The 20028-nt window shown below is 39.6% G+C and overlaps 1 protein-coding gene across 13 annotated transcripts in view; it reads right to left on the reverse strand.

The window, feature by feature from the left end:
• EML6 (EMAP like 6) overlaps positions 1-20028 on the reverse strand; it is a 95280-nt gene that overhangs the window by 16161 nt on the left and 59091 nt on the right. For 9 of the 13 annotated variants that reach the window (XR_010989153.1, XR_010989152.1, XR_010989154.1 and 6 more), the window contains exons 19-28: positions 19544-19655; positions 18719-18846; positions 17117-17258; positions 15812-15964; positions 15416-15547; positions 13655-13743; positions 12873-13049; positions 12561-12762; positions 12222-12348; positions 260-338 (exon numbers count right to left, since the gene is read on the reverse strand). Coding sequence is in view for 9 of the 13 variants with exons in the window: in XM_068153307.1 (XP_068009408.1) it covers positions 260-338; positions 12222-12348; positions 12561-12762; positions 12873-13049; positions 13655-13743; positions 15416-15547; positions 15812-15964; positions 17117-17258; positions 18719-18846; positions 19544-19655 (1341 nt within the window). In the remaining 4 variants the exon portion in view is untranslated. Of the gene's footprint in view, positions 1-259; positions 339-1968; positions 3256-7116; positions 7660-12221; positions 12349-12560; positions 12763-12872; positions 13050-13654; positions 13744-15415; positions 15548-15811; positions 15965-17116; positions 17259-18718; positions 18847-19543; positions 19656-20028 lie in introns of those variants that run through there. The other 4 variants (XM_068153311.1, XM_068153310.1, XM_068153312.1 and 1 more) reach the window with 4 other exon arrangements.

Consider the following 20028-nt stretch of genomic DNA (forward strand, 5'->3'; position numbering starts at 1 on the left):
CATGCCCTTCAAATTAAGAGACAAATCTGGGGTTTGGAATGATCTGGTATTAGTGGTAAGCTTTAACACCCTAACTCAGAGATTCTTTCTCAGAAGTTGTTGTCTTGCATCTTCTGGTGTTCACCACCAGAGCTGAAAGCACTTTCTAGAAAATTCCTTCCTTTCTCTTTGTCCATGACTTTAGCTGCCTTCAAAATAGAGATGGATTTTCCTCATTGCTTATTACTTCTGAGGCAAAAGAAAAGGTATTAAGCCTGACCTCAACCAGTTTCTTTTTCTTGTTGATGTTGTTCTTTTGCAGTTTTTCAGGTTGAGGAGCAGCTCTGCTAACTGGTGGCCTGAAACAAACATTGCAAAAAAGATTACAATCAATATGTTGGAAATCAAAACAAACCTTCAAAACCACAGCAGATGTTTTGACTATGAACAGGAAATGGCTAAGTGCAACTCTATGAGCTGAATTCCCAGTTTTGGGTGGTGTTGGGGTTTTTTTTCCCCCTTGGAGCTGTACAATAAACTGAAATCATATGCATTTGGATGGGAAAAGCAGAGACAACACCAATGTTGATATTGGGGATGAGTGTCAGAACAGACCACTGTACAGCAATTTAGTTTTTTTTTAATCATAATGATTTAAATACATGGGGAAAATCCTTCAATACTAAGTGACAGTAAATTGTTGCTTTCAAAAATTGTGTAAAAGACTTTCTACAGCTGGCAGCTGACCTCCCCCCAGCCTCGCTTCTCTGAGCAACCCATCACAAAACCTTGGCATGACTTCATTAAAATCTTCTCCAAATCATATTAGAGGTAAAATGGTTATATGTCAAAATGTATGAGTCACTCATCCATGTTAATTTAACAGACACTATGGCCAGCAAAGCATTTTAATATAATTGCAATTGCTAAAAGTAGCTAAAAAGACAAATATAGAACACAGACTGAAACAAAACTCCCTTTGTGCAAATGGACTTCCAAGACAGATAACCCTACAATTAATCCTTCTGAGAACAAAAAGGAGGCACCAACCTAAGAGGAGAGAGCTCATGCTTTGTAAATTAGTGACCTTACAAAATCAAAAGCCTGCTGCACAGACTCCACTTTAGATGACCGTTGTGTTAATTTACACATAAGGATTCTCCCTTTCCATGAACAGAAATTCATGAGGGTGAATTCTAACCCTGTCAATGGCAGAAAGAGCCATAAGAATTGCAATGGATTACTAGAGAAATTAACCTACAGAAACCTAGCCTAGCTTCTTTATGCATCTATAATATGCTCAGCTTACAGAAGAGACGCAACTGTATGTATTGATCTGGGGCAGAAGTGGTGATGGCAGTAGAATGAAAATGGATAAGGTTTAATGCTCGCTCCAAAACCTCACTCAATGGCTACTGTTGATAGTACAAAACCCACCCCACTGTGTGCCTATAAACTCTAATGGCAAATTCTGGAGAGAGGGGTAAACAACAGCAGGGTTCTGTGAGTAAAAATCAAAAATGCCTGGCCTCCAGTCATTTACTAAACACTCACAAGTGGAAAGCATTTCCACAGCCTAAGATCCAAAAAAAGGGGCAAACTTGAGATTAATTATTCTATAAAAATTAGATTGTTCTCACCCTTGTACTGTAACTACCATCAGTCCTCATTTTGCAAAAGTCAGCTGCAGAAAAATGAATTCCCTTTTGCTTAGAGCAAGCTGCCTTTGCTGGAATTGCATTTGTAATGGAAGGTATTAAAGGCAACAGCTGACAAAATGCACAGCTGGAACACTTCATGCAAGACATAGAATACTTATCTCAAGAGTAAGTAACATGAAAACCTGAGCTCTAAAAAAGACAACAAAGCTGGAGGTAAACACACTAACCCACTTTGCAAGCAAGCAAGCAAGCTCACTAAGTGCTAGCACAGAACATTAGGCAGGTGATCTTGTGACATTAAAAAAGCAAGAGAGTTACCTTGATCCCCTTGTAAGCAGCAAACAAAGCCAAGTAAGAAACTTAATACAGTTTAGGTGTACTTCTGACCACTTTACTCATGCACAAGCACGTTTAGAGTCAATCAGTCATTCCTTTGTGGCACAAAACATGCTAGTTAAGCATGCCAGCAAGAACTAAAACAGAAATTAAAGAGTGCACCAGTCTACAAAATTGGAAACACAGTACCCTGGCAGCCCGGGGTGTACCCTGAACTAAAGATCCTATGGAATGGAGGGGAAAAAAGGAAGCTGCATCCCTACTTCCTGCACATTTTATACTGAAGGAGAACATGGTTCCATGCGTGTGTTTGTTTTCAGGCGCCCAGCAGGGATGGAAAGCGGTAGAAACGGAACAGCCTTATAAGCACTGTGGAGAACTTCACACAATGGATGCTTGTTCTCTGTCCTAGCTCAGCCTGCAATTTAGCCTCCCAATTGTTCACTGGTAGCCAACTTACTTACGAGGACAGTTTGTACTTTTGTGTTCCAAGGGAAACAAGTACCTTTATCTCCTCTGAAAGTGGTTCATCAAGTCACATTACATAACCACCAGTGGTAATTGGACCAAGTAGCAATGCAGTCACCAGTAGAGAAGGGGTGGAGGAAATTAGCACAAAACTTGCTTCTCTTACCAAATAAAGTCACTATGTCACTAGAACAGCAAAAGCCATTGGAGCCCAGATTTACTAAGGTCTTTGAATCAGCACTTATGGAAATAATAATAATTTTCTTGTATATTTCTTGCTCTTTTTTTCTGTTTTAGTCTAATTTTAAAACTTATTTGGTTTATGTTTCTTTAGCTAGGAGTTTCAGATAAAATTTATGACAACAGCAAGCCAAAATTTTTTTTTATGAAAGCCAGAGAACACTCCTGCTATGATAGGATTGATAATTACTAGACTGTAAGCACAAGATTCAAGTGGGAAACATACACACATATGCTTTTGTGTAAATCTAGTCACAGCACACACAAACACAAATCTCCTGTGCACTCATGTATACAGGTACAGGTATACACACAGAGGTATGCACTCATTGCCTTATCACAATTTTAAATGTAAAGCAGCATTAAACTGTTAACATTTTAAGCAGTCATTTAATTTTTAACAAGTCTGTGACTACACTTGATTTATTCTGATACAGTGTCAAGACCAGAAATTTGCAGCGTAGCAAATTGCCTGTATTTACCCTTTTTGACCAGTGCAACCTGTACATTCACAGCAATCTGTGCTTTTTCTGTGCTCAGTGTTGTTAGTACTTACTTGACAATTCCCTGCCTCCAAAGGAAAGCAAGTTAAAACATAACACAAGCATTAACGGTTTCTTTCCAGTCATTTAAAATAAAACTGCTTATATCAGGTTATGGGATAAAGGAGTTCCAGGAAAGAGAAGATACTGGCAGACATTAGAGGGCTTTCAGTTCTTTAGATACTGCGAATACAGCAAATAAAAGTTCTGTTACTAATGATTATCTTGATGATAAGCTTACACATACCTATGCACAGTTATAAAGCAGTGAGTGAACTGCAGATTTAAACTGACATAGTCTAACCCACTATCTTCACAGGTCTTCATGCACAAATGTAAAGCAGTGCAAGTGACAACTGATTCGTCCTCACCTAAGCAAGGCGGCCACCTAAAATGGCCAAGACCCACGAGTAGGAAGAGAAGCCTAAATCACAGGTGGGGTGAACAGGCAGCACTAAGGCAGAGAACCACAGATGGATGTAGCAAGAGCCAGGCAGGGGAGAAAATGGAATAAGAGTTTGGGAGAGGAGGGCACCTTGAGGGAGAAGAGACATGTGATCTTAGAGAACAGGGTAGAAGTAAGGGGGTTGGGGGTGTGGAGAATTACATCAATTTAGACAGAAAAAGAACAACTACTGTTATCAAAAATTTGTATGGGACAGTGTGAGAGACTCAATCTTATCTCTCCTGATGTGACTCAACAAAGATAAAATCACCTTTGCTGTTGGCCCAGACAATGGACTTGGGGCCACTGCCATTGATACCTTTGGGAATATGCATAAAACAAGGTCATCCCCACCCATCTGGTACCCCAGAAAGGGAGGATGGTGAGACAATGGGTTCATCACCTGGCCCCTGATGTGTACATGGAGAAGGAGGAGGCGGAGTCCCATCCATGTGTGTGTGTGTCCCCGCCCTGTTTCCTCCAGACCCCTGTCCAAACACAAAGGAATACACAGGAAGAATTCCTGGGGAACAATACCTAGACACTTATCTAAGGATGATTTCCTGGGGGACAATACTTGGACACATACCTAAGGACTAAAAGCTGTATAAAAAGACCTGAGCAACTACTGGTTCAGTAGAAGAAAAACACAGGAGAAGGACAATGCCACTGAGAAGGAAAACACGAGAGAAGGAAAAGCCTGGGGCAATGCTGCTCTGAAGAAAAATTGAGAGAATACCAACCAGGAGAGAAAAAAATTACAGACACGTCACCATGGAGCCTGGAAGAAGCAGACCAAGAGAAACCCTCTCTCCGTGTCCTAAGTTCCGCCTGCTGCAACTCATGAAGCTGAAGAGGATGCCCAGAGGACCACATCTCTTCTACAGCCAAAGCTACAGCACCCTTCCTCTACAGACCCCACATCTCCTCCACATCCAAAGCTGCAGCACCTTTCCTCCACAGACTCAAACTCTCTTGGGGGGTGAGGGGTGTGGTAATATAATTCCTTTCCCCTTCTCTCTCTTCCTATTTTCTCTCTCTCCTTCTGATCCATCCACTTCATTTGTGTAATAAACAGCCTCGCTGGTGATATTTTGGCCTTGTTTGTGCCTCTAATCTCATAACATGGGAATATTCAAAAGAACTGAGTCTCTTTCCCTCTCTGGACTGAGACAGACAGGGATAACCAACTCATATTTTTAGAGCACACAGCATAATGTCTCTCTGATAATAGATGCTGTCTGCATTGGTAATAAATTGGTGAGACCACAAATGTTCTGTTCTAAGGCCAAAGGGAACAAAATGATACCTTCAGAAACAATGCTGCTTGAGAATGATAAATAATGAGGTTTGGAAGGTGACAGGCTGGATCCAGTAGAATTGGGTAGGGAGGAAGCTGAACAGAGAAGCTAATGTGTGCAGTTAGATGACTGCTAATTCAGAAGAAACAGAGTTGGATGCTATACCAAAATCAAATGAGCAGGACTGCTCCCAAGAAGAGAAAAGAAGGCTCAGAGGAAGGTAAGAATCTGCTACTGGTGGGTTTGTTTAGACAAGAGAATTAGAAATCCAAGATTTAAAAATCTATACTGTTCATTTCAGAAAAAAAATGCAAAAGCAGCTTTCAAAACTATGCTGCCACTATTGACAGGATGGAGGAGGGCTCACAAGTACCCTGAAGCTGCCACAGAACTTCCCCTTTGAGAAGTTATTCAAAGATTTTGTGTACTCTAGACCCTAGGATTTCCCCATCACAACATACACAGGAGATTTACATGCTGCCACTTTCCCTGTATGTCTTGTATGTAACAAAACAACAAAAAAAGGAGAGCATTAAAAATGAAGACACACTACTAATACAGTGGATCAAAAGAAATCTGAAACAATACTAGGGGGAAGCATCAGTTGTAATCTGTATTAAAATCCTAGCACTGAAAAAGCCTATAGCATGGTTACAGTATTTATGATTTCACATGTGTGCTGATGCACTCTTTAAACAAATGAAGAGAGGAGATACAGCAGAAGGTATGGTGGTGATACCCATCTGGGTATTGGGTAAGGAAAGCCAGTCATTGCATTCACATGGCATTCTAGTTCAGTCTCCAAATGTGAAGCGAGCAGAAAATCAGATTAATAAGGGTAATCACTTCTGAATGAAATCTGAAGGTCTTTGTTTTTTAACAAGTTAATTGTTCTAAGGATCTTTTAAAGCTGTTAATCTGAGTACCTACTATAACAGGCTGGCCCTATGGCACAGAGATCTGCCATACATAATACACCACACAGACAGGGCTGGCTGGAAGATTCATCAGTCTCCTTTGCCTGAAACAGCTTCAAGGAATACATTGTAACTTGCTCTCATCTAAACCTCAACTTCTTGGTTTGAGCTAAAAAATTGTGAACACCTTAAGTAATTATACTTTAGGATAACTCTTTCCATGTACCATTATCACATCAGAGGCAACCCAACTTTAACCTGTTTGGGAATGTCTCTCTCTCTAAGCTTGTTTTTGGGGAGGGGGAGTTGTGATTGTTTGAGAGAAAGAGTCTTTTCCATGTGATTTGTTACTCCTTACATAAATTCCGACCTGTTTTGAAGCTGTGCTCATTGTATAAATAAAAATACTCAGCCAACAGTATATGGACACCTTTTGGGTTGGAGGTAAAACACAACAGGCAGGAAAAAAGCATCCTTCCCCTGAAGAACAAAGCACAGCTCTTTCGATCCATCTTGGACTACAAGCTGCATGATCACCTTCAAAAAAAGCTGAATATTTTGCATCAACCTCAGTGCAGAGAGTACTCAAGTTCAGAGAAATACTGGTAACACATTGTGCATTGTGACAGTAATTTTATCACTCAATTCAACACCTAAAAAGTATCACACATATGAAGACAATCTTTGGGCAGCTTTGTGCTGACCTGTGGGAGGAGCAGGGACCATAAAAACATACAGTCACAATGTGTGCAAGCCTTGGGGTAAAATGAGATGAAACCAGCATGCTGCCAAATTCCATTTAGGATGCATTAACTTGACATAATGCTGTTGAGAAAATAAAAGTGCATACTCAAAAGGATGCCACTCAAGCAGTAGGTTTCTGCTGAAATAAGCAGTTATTTTCTCCACCCTAGAGATGTGTTTTTGCAGGCACCACCACAATAGTTCCCACCTACACGTAAGTACAGCACAGATTCACATTCAAAGTTATTGCATTGAACCCAGAGATGTGTGCATGTAAAAGTGCATGAACAACCCTTGTAGCCATATGTCTAATGATTCAGTTTGTGGCATAAAGGCTTGTGCTTGCCACTTGTCAGGGCTGTTCTGAAAGCTTATAGAATTCAGAGGAAGTTGTAAAGAAAAAAAAGAATCAAAATAATAATATTTAAAGGGGGAAAATCCAACTTCTTAAGCTTTTTTAGCTTCTCATCTTTATCAGGACATATGATTACAACTGATGCATAACAACCCTGAGACAATCAATGTGGAGTGAGACCAGCCAGAATATGTTAAAAACCAGAAAACTGGACAAACATGCTAATGCTGCTCTTTGTTTTCTACACATTCAGCCTGGTTTAAAGGGTTTTGCAGCACCAGGTATAGTACAAGAATTGTCATTTACACAGGCTCATGCAAATCAAAGTAAATGGAAGCTGCAAGCACAAGATCTATGTTAGCAGTTAGTAGAAAGCATAATGCAAATATATATTTGCCTTTCATATTAGTAACATAAACACAGTCTTCACGGAAGCATGTGTGACTTTTTATCGTATCAACCCTTTGTCCATTAAAATGGCCCCAGTTAAAAGGTTAGCCCTTTTCTGAGCTGAAGAACAGTTCCTACGTAACAGCAGAGCTTACAATTGTCCTGGATTGTCTGGGACAGTCCCACCAGTGACCAACTGGTCCCGTGGTGTGGGAGCACTGCTCTTGGAGCTCCCACACCGCGAGACTGCTCCTGTGGCACCTCTCATTGGCACCCCTCTTCTGTACCACAGAAGCAGAGCAAAGAAGGGGATGCCAATCAGAGGAGCAAAAAAGGAAGAGGGAAAATAAGGGCAGGTAGGGGGGATGGGAGGACAGACATGGAAAGGGAGAAGAAGGAAAACAAGAAGGTTGGGGAGAGGAGAGAGAAGTGAAAGTCAGTTAATCATCTTAATCAAAAGCATGGACTAATACAACTACAAAACATTTTAAAACTCTTCCTCAGTCTCATATCTCCTGTTATTTTTCCATCCTAAAACTGCAGCTGATTGTAGAAACATTAAACTTTGGGTCTCCTACAAAAATACCAGACTATGATTTATTTCAAGTCCTGCAAATAAAATCCATCATGTAACTTCTATGTTCCTCCAAGATATTTGCAGAATCATTATTCACATTATGGGGATAAATGAGACAGGAAAAGTACATTTGATAAAGGCCTTTATTTATTCTGTTTGTCAGATACAAGTTTTTTGGCTCTTTATAATCATTAAACTTCTCTGACTAGTTTGCTTAGGGGCTCAGTACCATGGAGATCTGGAGAAGATCAGTGCAATTTGGATTCCCTTTCTGTGTTGCTAGATTATGCTAGGCCCAGAGCACATGCTAGGTACTAATGACGGTGCAGAGCAGCTGCTCAAAGGCAGTGATCTTATACATTCATCAGCTCTGTCCTCCTCATCTTTCTGATGGGGGAGAGAAGGGACAAGAACTGATGGATCCACTTTCGTGACTTGGAAATTGTCAATTCCTTTCCAGAAAGGTGGTCCCTGTTGCAAAGCTCTGTGCACATAACCCAGTTCTGCCTGTACTGGCTCTCAGCTGCACACCTGCAGTCTTAGGAGACACAGCACAATACCTGAGATCAAACCCCTCCTGAATTGTTAGAGTGACTTGTCATTTCTACAGAAATAATGTGCTTTGAGTATTTCGGATTCACCACTCCTAATACTACCGAAGCACAGAGTCAGAGTCCTGCTGCCTTATTCTAGCAAACACAAAGATTAATAACAGACGTGTAGCTGTAATAAAGAGGACACTAAACCAGCCAACTTCTTGAACCAAACTGTCTCCTACATAGCAACTTTGTAGGCAGATACATGGCACAATTACTACGGGGAGTATTTGGAATATCTTCTCCAGACAATCTTCCTCCTCAAAAGACTACCAGGCTTCCCCACATACCTGCCTGAAAAAGAACAGAATACATCCTCTTGGTTCCCTTCTCCATATCTAAAGAGACTTGGAGAGATTCCTATCCTGTGCCTTTTGCAGAAACTCTAACACTTTGTGAACTGGCTTTGGTATCACTTGTTGCCATCTCACTCAGCCTTCTGCACAGAAATGTCAAGACTCTACATCCTGAAGACCTGCTGAATTAACACTCATGTTTTCCTGAACACTGACAGTTGAGAACCTCTAGACCTTTTATTTCAGCTGGCTTGATCATTTGTCACTTTGTACTCATGTAGGTGAAAAGTCAGCCCAGTGCTTTCAGGAAGCTGAAAGTAGCTGCTGTATTCTTTGCATTCTCAGAAAAGCTGGAATCTGGCACAGTTCTGAAGTTTGCCTCCTAGTTCATCTGTCTTATGAGAAAAGTTGGCTTCACTCCAGAGCTCTCATAACTGTGAGTGTCAAGATTCCACATAAACTGTGCGTGTATTGGTACAATTTTAGTCACAAATGGAAGTCTTTGACAACTGCAGAGGCTAGACATATTAGTCCCATCCTACTGTAGCCAAGCCACAGTACCTTTCACAGCTTAAGACCCTATCCCAGCACACCACCCTCAGAAACAGCAGTTTTCCCTACATCTCACCATAACATTTCTGCTTCTAATTGTATGACTGTAAATTCTGGTAATTTATATTAATTTGTTGAAAAAAAAGGAAAGTGTAACCATATTTTTGCCTAACAAGCTATATATGAAAACAATGGGATCTGTTGACAAATGTGTTGGATCAGCAAATTCCAAATACCAAAGATGTGATTATATTGAAGTAGCTGTAATTGGGAGAGGACATATAAACCCCACATAGAATAGCTGTGACTCCTTAGCAGAAAAGATGGATAAGACAGTTACAAGGGTTTATTTTTAAGCTATTTTAAAATGAAGGACAAAACTGTTGATTACACAGAGACAGTAAGAAGAAAAAACGGTTACAGTGCCTGTTAAAACTTCCCTTTTGACTCTCATCAGTCTAAAACTTACAGGACTGATTATTCCTTCATGCTATTTTCATGTACAGTCATTATGAAGAGACTATTATGGCAACAGAAGGCAACTTCACCACAGAGAAGGTGTCTAGTCATCTAATTAGCCCACCAGCTATAAACAGAGTAGATAGCATGGAAGCACTAGAGGAGCTCACAGCTTCAGTGTTGCTTTGTAATGTTGGGCAGCACAAGCCACATTTTTCCCACATTATGGATTACCAGTGTTAGTGTGGCAAACTGGAAGCCTCCTTCATCTTGTAATGTCCTGCTTTGGAAGTATGGTATGTTGACAGAGGCAAAGTGCTTGTTAATTTCAGGGCCTTAATTTTAATGCCTTCCTCCACAGCAACAGGGCAGGTTCAGCTCAATGGGCTTAGGCAGTGCAGGACTGAAAATGTGGACAGACTCACCCTGAAGTGTACATGGCAGGCTAGTACAGTCTGAAAAGCGGGGTACTTGCTGGCATCAGACAGCAAACCCTGAGCCAAGTCCAAGAGAAGCAAAGCTTCCTAGCAGGGAGTTAAAGGGACTTCAGTGTTTTCCCTCTCCTAGACTGAAATAGTCCTGAAAAGCTGCAGGAGAGACCGATGCTTATGCTCATGTTGTTGGGAATTCACTAGCACAAACCACTTGAAAGCTCAGCTTAATCAGTCAATTAAAATCCTTTTACAAGTTACTTTTGCATCAGCAAAGCAGAATAAAGCAGCAAGGTGCAAGGGCTTCTGGTGTAAAACATCTGGCCATTGTACCCCTGGCATTTGTTAGTTGATGTGTAGTAACAACTTACTGCTATTCACCCAAAACAAAGTATTTTTCCCCCTTTTTGAACTCAATCTCAAAACATTAATGTTTGCTAGATAACACACTACACCTTTTTAGAGAAAACTGGAGAAACAAAGACTTCATATGAGTAAATGAGAACAGGATAAGAAAGTATTATGGTCTAACATCTTATTTGAAAAGGTCACTAATCCTCCTGCTGTATTTGTTAAAATGCTGTGGTCAGAAAAATAAAAGGAGTGCAACACTTCTCATTTCACACCCTGCATCTCTTCTCCTGTTCAAAGACTGAATGAAAAATTATGCATTAGTACTTTTTGTCCATGGTGTTCAGCACCACATTCTTTGAGAGTTTTAAAAAGATAAACTCATTTATTTTTCAAATATGAGATCAGGAAGTATTACTAACTTAATTTTGTGTCTCACAAAATGGGACACTAAGGAGATTTAAAGCCAAACATCTCAGAAGTTGGTAGTTAGAGGCTGTCTGTAGCAATATTCTATTTGCCAACCATCACCAAGCAGCTGTGTGACAGGAGGAGCAAGAAGGCAGCTCTACATGCTCCAGAGAGGTCTTTTATGGATGTGCCAACCATTTTCTACACACAGCTTTCATCTCCTGCAGCACCTGCAGCAGGGATGCTACAGTGCATCAGCACTTCCTTTTGCCACTGCTCTATTCCCCGAGGACTCTCTATCCTGTTCTCTAACTAGGGCAGGATCCCTGTGCCATTACATGGCTAGTATTGCTACTAGCCACATGTTCTGGGTAGACTGAGGGGAACCAACTATGCTTCATGTGAGTTAACCCATAGCAGTTCGTTTTTTGTCAGTGCCCAACATTGAACAAAAGCAAGAAAACACATGATAAAAGAAAGAATGCTTATAATAGTGAATTTTATCAAAAGAGACTGCATGGATTCACAGTTGACTCATCAACTAGATTCATGGGTGTAGATTTACTGCTCCATATCACAGAGAAGAATGTACTTTGCTGGTTAGAGATACTCCTGTTCTGCCTCAGCAGTCCTGTCCCAAGCAGTTTTTACTCTCCTACTCCCCCAGGTCTGTGTTTCACTGGACTGACCTCACCCTCTGTGTTTAGCTCTTACCTCTTTTTTTAATGTTCTCTCCACTACTGTTCTTATTCCAGCTTCTCCCTCCCTCCAATAATTCAGCATAAGGCCAATATGTGTCATGGGGAATTTCAACATTAACAGTAACAATGTGGTGCAATTATAAGCAACTGAAAATCTTCAGTGAAAATACCATCACTGAAAGTCTCACCTATAAAGTATTTACATGCTCACCCTATCCCATACGCCTTCCTGCAGACATATGCACAGCTACACATGCTACATGAACAGCAGAGGAGAGCACAATGCTCACAGCTGATTTACTTACATACACATATTTTTTGCCATCACATTTACAACTGTAACTTGTGAAGACTATTTTAAATGTTATCCTGTAAATGATAAAATGCCTCTCTTATTTTTAAGGACTCATTTTAGCTAAATTAAGAGATGCAATGTACATTTGGAAGCACATGCCTTTGTGTGACATACCTCTCTTCTACCGAAATCTCCTTCAGCTGCTGATGTGGTTTTGTCCCTTCCATTTCTCGGATGCTTACTGCATAGATCTTAGTGGTATAGTCAATTGCTTTTTCTCTTGCAACATCACTATCATAACCTGAGGAAAATAAAACAAACTACCGTTGTTTCATAGTGGAAGAGTGAAAAATAAGATCTGTAATAATAAAAGGAAGGAAACAAATCCTACCAAGCTCTCCCTACACTGGGCTTTAGTACATGAAAGTTTCTTAGCCCACTTCAAGTTAAACACCCATGTAAATCTGTGGAATGAAGACTAAATTAAAGACTTGTTTTATCCAATCCTTTTACCTCCATCTTCTTCTGCATCTGTGTCTGATTCTTCACTATCAACCAGCTTACTCTCCTGAATGCCCAAAAATTCTCTGGTCCAGATCATCAAAGCTGTGTCAGCACCACCTACAGTCAGCAGCACAGAATCATTGTGTAACCACCGCACGTTGGTTACCTGCGTGCTGTGACCCACATACTTCTTGAATTTTGCATGCTGGCCCTGTAGCACAAAGAATTCACACATTAGCAAGCTGACATACTGCTAATAGTGTACTCCTTAATTCCTTTTCCTGCACACTTTCTAATAACAGGAATACACGTGCTTATTACCTTCACTGGATATGAAAAAAGCTTCACAAAACCAAAATCATCTCCCGTAGCTAACAGTGTTCCATCTTTGGTAAGACTGGCTGCATTCACAACGGTGACATCGCTGTGCATGGGCCAAATTCCTTCACAAGTAGGACCCAGAACGCATGTCCAGGTGTCCCACTCAATCTTCTCTACCTGCAATCAAAATTTACCCATGAGAAGTAATCTTAATACATAGCAAATACACACCAGTTCATGTATGTATTTTCCTACGTTTGATATTCACTGAATTTTAGACGAGCTTCACTGTTTCTAGCTCCTTAATACAAACTGCATATCCTCATCAAAAGGCTTAATACTTTCCCAAGGTAGAGCAACGATTTGGATACAAATCTCCTTAAAGATTTCCTAAGGTGATAAACATTGGCTGTTTTGTAGAACAACTGTGTATTCTAAGTAATCAACACCATTAAAAGCCAGGTCATGCTGTTGAAAGATGGTTTGTAACCTGTATGCACACAGAGTACACAGCAAAGGGCTGAGTGTCCAGAAAAGGAGATTCTGGGAATGGCTGCTATTAAACAAACAATAAGTTCAGATATACAAACAGAAACTTGCAAGTTCTACCCTTTTACAAATGTTAGGAAAGACACTGCACAGAATGATTACATAATTCTAACCACTGTAAATATAGTATTTTAAAAGGAAAAAATATACCATTTGAAGACAAAAGATGCTAATTTTCAACAGCCCACAATAATAACTTTCACAGTAAAAAATCCAGTAAGCATAGTTCATACCTCAGCAATTCTTATAATATGCCTTTTCCCCCTTGGTGCTTCAAAAAATAGTTGTTCTTTGGCACCAGAATTGACTTGCAATAACTTTCCTGGATATGAAATAAGAATTTATTGTGAATCTTATTCATTATTATGAATATTAGCAACTTTCTTTTTAGTGAGGATTTCTGGGGGTAAGCAATGAAATGATCCTCCAGAGAGTTATTCACAGCAAAAGTAAAACAGATGCTCAGAATCACTCTCATAAAAATCCTATACTCTTGATTCATGGCAGAAGCAATAATTTAAAGACCATCCAACAGCCTTGACAAAAATTAAGTCGTGCAGCAAATCACTTTCTTCTGAGAAGAAATGTTTTACTTGTATTGTCATCATCATGACAATGGATAGTTAGAATTACAAAAGCATATGCTATTAATGTTCATAAGAATTTTGCAAGACAACTTTCCCAAAAGAAACACTGTAGGCCCCTGTCTGCTTTTTCACTAACCGCCACATAGACCAGCTCTGCAGCAAATTGTCCTTTGCAGAGGAAGTTTACCATACCCATACAAATACTGTGATTTTACAAAGATAATCCTGTATCCAACTTATAGTATGTTAGCAAGGTTTTGTGCAGCTTTACAGTACCTCTGGTAGAAGAAAATTACAGGCATTTCCTGGATTTTTCAAATCAACAACTCTAGAGTAGAGCTGTAGAGTATGAAATCTTGTGAGGATTTAATGCAAAAGCAGTTCTACAATATTTAAACTGCATAAATGCCAGAGAAAGGACTCTGAGAAAGCCCAGATGAGATTATCTGCTGGCATGAATGTGTGCCGCTCCAGCTGCACATCTTGCCCTTTGTTACGTGACCTACATTCAGTCTGTGGGAACCACTGACAAGTGTAATATGGGGCTACAACAGTGCCACGTCCAACCTTGTAGCACCTACATAACTCATACAATTTAGTGCATTAATCCTTCACATCCAGAAGTTCAGTTATAGTTCCCAATAAATACCATTAAGGACACACATACAACACATCAGGGATCTGGCTACTAGAGGCACAGAGGTACACAGGTAGTATCAAGACACATTGCTATTGCTGTGTGTATAACTACCAGTAGTTAAGATTACCAGGCTGTCAGCAGGCACACAGTGCTAGCTCAGCATGGCTTACTAGCTCAGAATGGCAACTGGACCTGAGTGAATTATGACAGGACGTTAGCTGATGTTGTCAGTGATCCTGTACCATATTTTAGGACTAGCACAGCAAGGGAAGCAAGGCCCAGATACACAGGTGGCTCCACACAGAATCATATTAGATTTGGTAAGGCTTATTTGCATGAGCTCATTATCAATCCTGCTAGACTTAATTAGTTGTGACAGTAAGTCTCTCCAACTTCACTGCAGTGATTGCTATGTCACACTCAGTAAAGAGGAAAGAAAATTGGACATAAAAGGTGGAAAAGAAAAACGTGCCACATGCTACAAGAGTGAAAAAAGAACAGGGACAGAAATGCAGTATTATGTTCCTAAGTGACATTTCAGTCATATGCTGTCAGCAGTGAAGTACCATGTGCTCTGGTACAAATGCTACAAGTGTGTATGCATTCCACCAACAAATATAATTGTGCTGAACACATATGGTGCTTGATGCTGAAAACTCATTTGCATTAGTAGTTACAAGCTTATCTCAGTAACTGGTATCAACACAGTTTTCTGATACTCCCATTTACCAGCAATTTCAAACTGTATCTTTAGTCAAACAGTTTACCTCTTGAGTCCCAGTCAATGTGAGTGATGTAGCTGGATGCACCTTTACAAATGCCAACTCTTTTGCTGGTAAGTACATTGTAAATATCTACAAAGTTGTCATGGGAAGCCACAGCCAGATACTTCCCTGATTCTGCAAAGAGACCCAGAGATTATTAAAGGTGTACATCTTATAAGCACTATTGTCATATATTTTCATTACTGTAGTGCATCCAAATGCATCAGTTGGGGTGGGTCCCATATTAAGCTCTATACAATCACACAGAATTGTGAAGTATTTGAATGCATGGAGCACACAGAAACCAGTGTACCTTATAAACATTTAGTCTTCTGTCTAGTGGAGAAAAACCAAGCTCTAAGACAAACAGTGCCCTTCCCACTTATTATCTGACTATACCTCGTGAAAACTTTATATCTGAGATCATTTCCTTTCTGTGGTGAAAAGAGACCATGTCTTCAACAGTGTCAGCATTGACCACCAGAAAGCTCCCATCATTCAACCCTACAGCCAAGGCCTTCCCATCAGGAGAAAAGGCACAGCATCGACCACCTGTAACAGAAAATGGAAAGGAGCATCTTAAGATTTACAAACTTATTTGACTGAGAAAACCATTAATAAACTCCAGCAGAAAGGCTTTTGTATCAAGTACATAGATTTGTTATTTACAAAAACCCATATCTGTTATGTGATAGGAAGACTCTGATTCATGTTTTACTAAATGGGAATGTACCCTCTGAGCTGACAGTGGTGACTTGGCCAGTCCTGAAATGGACTCAGGTGTAAATACCACCTTCCAAGTAAGTCTAAACACACCAATGACAGAGACAAACGTTTAAAAACTCAAACAACCAAACACATAGCAAGGACACTCAGATGGAAAATTCAAAGACTCAAGGCAGAATAACAACATGTCTTTCAGGGATACTACACTAAAGCTTCTTCATTGGATGATTGAATAATAGTTCCTATCAGGTGGAGCACATTTAAAACAGAGATGTGGTATACTTCCTCCACTTTTTGCCTTAGCATTATTTCTGACCATACTCTCTGATACATCTATCCTCATGTGTCCCTGAGGTCACCTCTCCAAAACATTTGATTCTTTTCTCTCAGCCAGTTAGAGTTCATGTGCTCTGGATCTGTCACTGAAAATGAAACACTGAATTTACATCATAAAATTTCTGAAGGACACCAATGAGTAAATGAAATAAGGGTAATTTTGACAAGGCAGCATTTCCACATGGCTCATCTCATGTTATGTAGAAGAGAGGACAGGAAAACTGTTAATTTTCAGAGAAGTTGGTATAACATGTAAACTCATATTGCCACTGCAGGCTGATTGTGCTCAACATGCAGTTTGTCTTCGTAAGTAAACTTTAATGTCAGCATGATGGCCTTGAGTGTTTTTATGAAGAAAAATGATTCTGAGGTCAACTCCTTGCCCTTGAAATCAGAGTAAGATTTATTGGAGTTAATATTATTATTCATTACAATAGATTAGAATCTTTTTTCTTTCTACAGTTCTCATTGACTTGGCACATGCCAAAGACAATTTTTTCCCCTATGCTTTTGATTTCTTAATGACCATGTCTTCTTCCTCTCTAATTTATGCCTGAGATGTGCATCAAAAGCAGAGATGGAACTGTTAAAGAAAGAGAACAGAATCATTACTATCACAGAGCATGGTGAAATGAGAATTACCCTTTTTGAGTTTCCTCACTGCCAGCATGCGGTGCTGGGATGAAAGTTCCCAGATTCGTAGTGTTTTATCATCACTTACTGTTGCACAGACAGGCAAGAGAGGATGGGCTGCCAAGCCCCAGACTTCTCCTTCCATATGTCCCTAAAGGAAATTATTAATAGAAGAGAAAATAAGGCATTTGGGTTAACATGATATTTTCCAAGCACCTGCTCTGTCTTCTTTCATGTGTTGGGCAAGAAGGTTTTCACTGTCTCCTCTCAAAAAGCTCCATGTTCAGAATGACCTGAATGTCTGGTCCATTTCTTCTGATAAATGTCTAAAATAGACTCTTCCCTATTTCCTCCACTACTACCGGCTGTATCATAGTAGAATAGAATAAACCAGGTTGGAAGAGACCTTCAAGATCATCGTGTCCAACCTATCATCCAACACCACCTAATCAACTAAACCATGAAACCAAGCACCCCATCAAGTCTCCTCCTGAACACCTCCAGTGATGGTGACTCCACCACCTCCTCAGGCAGCCCATTCCAATGGGCAATCACTCTCTCTGTGTAAAACCTCCTCCTAACCTCCAGAGATGGAGAGTCCACCACATCTCTGGGTAGCCTATTCCAGTGCTCTGTCACCCCTAAAGAAGTTCCTCCTTATGTTTAGATGGAGCTTACCCATGTAACTGGATGAGAATTATAGCACTTCACTTTACCAGAAAACTCACAGCAATCAGGTAATTGTAAGGAAGTTTTACTATCTTTCATCATTAGGATGAGATGGCAATCTCAAAGCAGTGAATGAGTTAATTTGTAAGCTACCACTGCTCACACTTAGATCAACAAGGCTGTCATTAAGGCGATACAAATCTGAGAGATCACTTTTTGTGATCAGAACTGGAAAGAAAAATACCAAAGAAACAACCAAAGAAGGTGGTTTTTTTAAAAAAACAATGTTAATTTAGGCAATTATAGAAAACAAAAAAAGTTAAAACTTGACAAATTATAACTCAGTAAATGATATAGACAATGTTCTACATAAAGAGATTACAATTATTCAAGACACTAAACCAAAGCAACATTGAATACATCAGAGGACATGTATGTGAAAAGTTTTTAATCAAACTTCACAAAATACCACCTTGCAAACAGAGCTCTTCTCGTGCTTTGCACATCTGCAATCACAACTGTGTCACTGCAGAAAACTGCCATAAGCCTGAAACAATTTTTCACACATCAAAGTATAGTATCCTTCAGAATACACTCTATTTTTTCAGTAAAATAATGTAAATTGCATCACACTGTCAAATAAGTTATCTTTACTCTTCATTTTTTTCAATTTGATGTTGGGTCCTAAATGAATATGTCTGAAAAACTACTAACAAGTCTCATCAGCCTTTGGACTGAATGGACTGTTTGTTCTACCTTCAGGATTCAGTAATCCACAGTTAATGTCAAAGCAATTCATGTAAGAGAGCGTTGACTTCTGCCTGAGCAAGGAAAGCAATACTGACCAACAGATTAATGAAATCAGAAAGAAAATGCCTGAGGAAATCTTACCGGCTCTTGTATTCTACAGGAAATGTTTTGATGTGGAAGATCCACACATACCTGGACAAGCAGAGTCATAGGGCCACTTTTATCAATTTCAAGGATCTCTCCATTTTTAGTTCCTACTAATATATGACCATGTCCTAGACTGATAGCACGGATAGAGGGATTGTCTTCTAAGAGCAAACCTGAGGAATCCAAAGATAGCAATTTTAGGGTTTTATTGTGAAATCAGAGTGTCATACTATCTACAGTTCATACAGCTTGCATCATCTAGAATCGAAATCTGTTTAAAATGATGAAACATGAGGTACACTTGCCTCAAACTATCACATAATCCAGAGATTTCATTTCAAGGAGGAGACCTTATGCTAGTCTGCATTGAGGCAATATAAGGACTAACATCTGATTGCTTTCTAAGGGGTAACAGTGTATAAGGAGTTCTGACACTCCAGCACCACAGACATTAATTCTGTCATTACCTGTGAGTATCACTTTACAGACTTCCACACTGATGCCTGGGGAAGCACAATTTAATAGGTTTTCTAACTCATAGGGACCCTGGTCCCTCTGCCTGAAATCTGGCCAGTTGAGGAAGCTGCTAAATAGAACAGATTTTGGAACATGAAGACTCACAGGCTGGTGACATTTCCTTTTAGAATAATGTCTTTTCAGCAAAAACAAAGCCAAATGTCATGGAATTGAGGAAACAGCAGAGCAAACTATAAATGGCAAAGATGGTGTGAGATACAACTTGTATCAATCAAACCAGAAAAATTCCAGCACAAAATTGCAGTAGTATATTACTGTTCCTTTGTGTTCTGGTTAAGATTTTGCCAGCCTTCATGCATATAGTCCTTATTAAAACACACTGAAAAAGAATACCTTTAGAACTAGCAGATAGTGCTGCTCTTTTAATAGCATATGTCTTCAGACATCTTTCAAACATATCATCCCAGAGTGCCACAATTCCATCCTTTCCACCAGTTACAAACCCCTGTATGATCACAGTATGAAAGCACAGAAAAATGTCAGCATGTATATGTTGACATTTAAATAGACATGTCCAAAGGCAGTATACATTCTCCCTTGCATTTTGTTCTTATGTCCAATTAAAAACACTGAAGCTTTTCTTTTGAAGAATTATTGATGCAACTGAAAGAAAATACTTTTGATATCTTGAATAATTCACTCATAAACAAAACCTTTGGATATCTGAAGTCTTGCTTGTTTAAGACAAGGTGATAAAATTATTTCAAAGTTCATGTTTCAAATTTTGAGAACTGACAATGCAAAAATATTTTTGGGATCAGGTTGAAGAGTCAATGAACATTACATGTTACTCTCCTGTGGTCCACAAATCTGAGAGT

The sequence above is a fragment of the Melanerpes formicivorus genome, unplaced genomic scaffold (assembly GCF_026170545.1).
Source record: "Melanerpes formicivorus ecotype bairdi unplaced genomic scaffold, bMelFor1.0.p_v2 SCAF_25, whole genome shotgun sequence".
Lineage (NCBI taxonomy): Eukaryota > Metazoa > Chordata > Aves > Piciformes > Picidae > Melanerpes > Melanerpes formicivorus.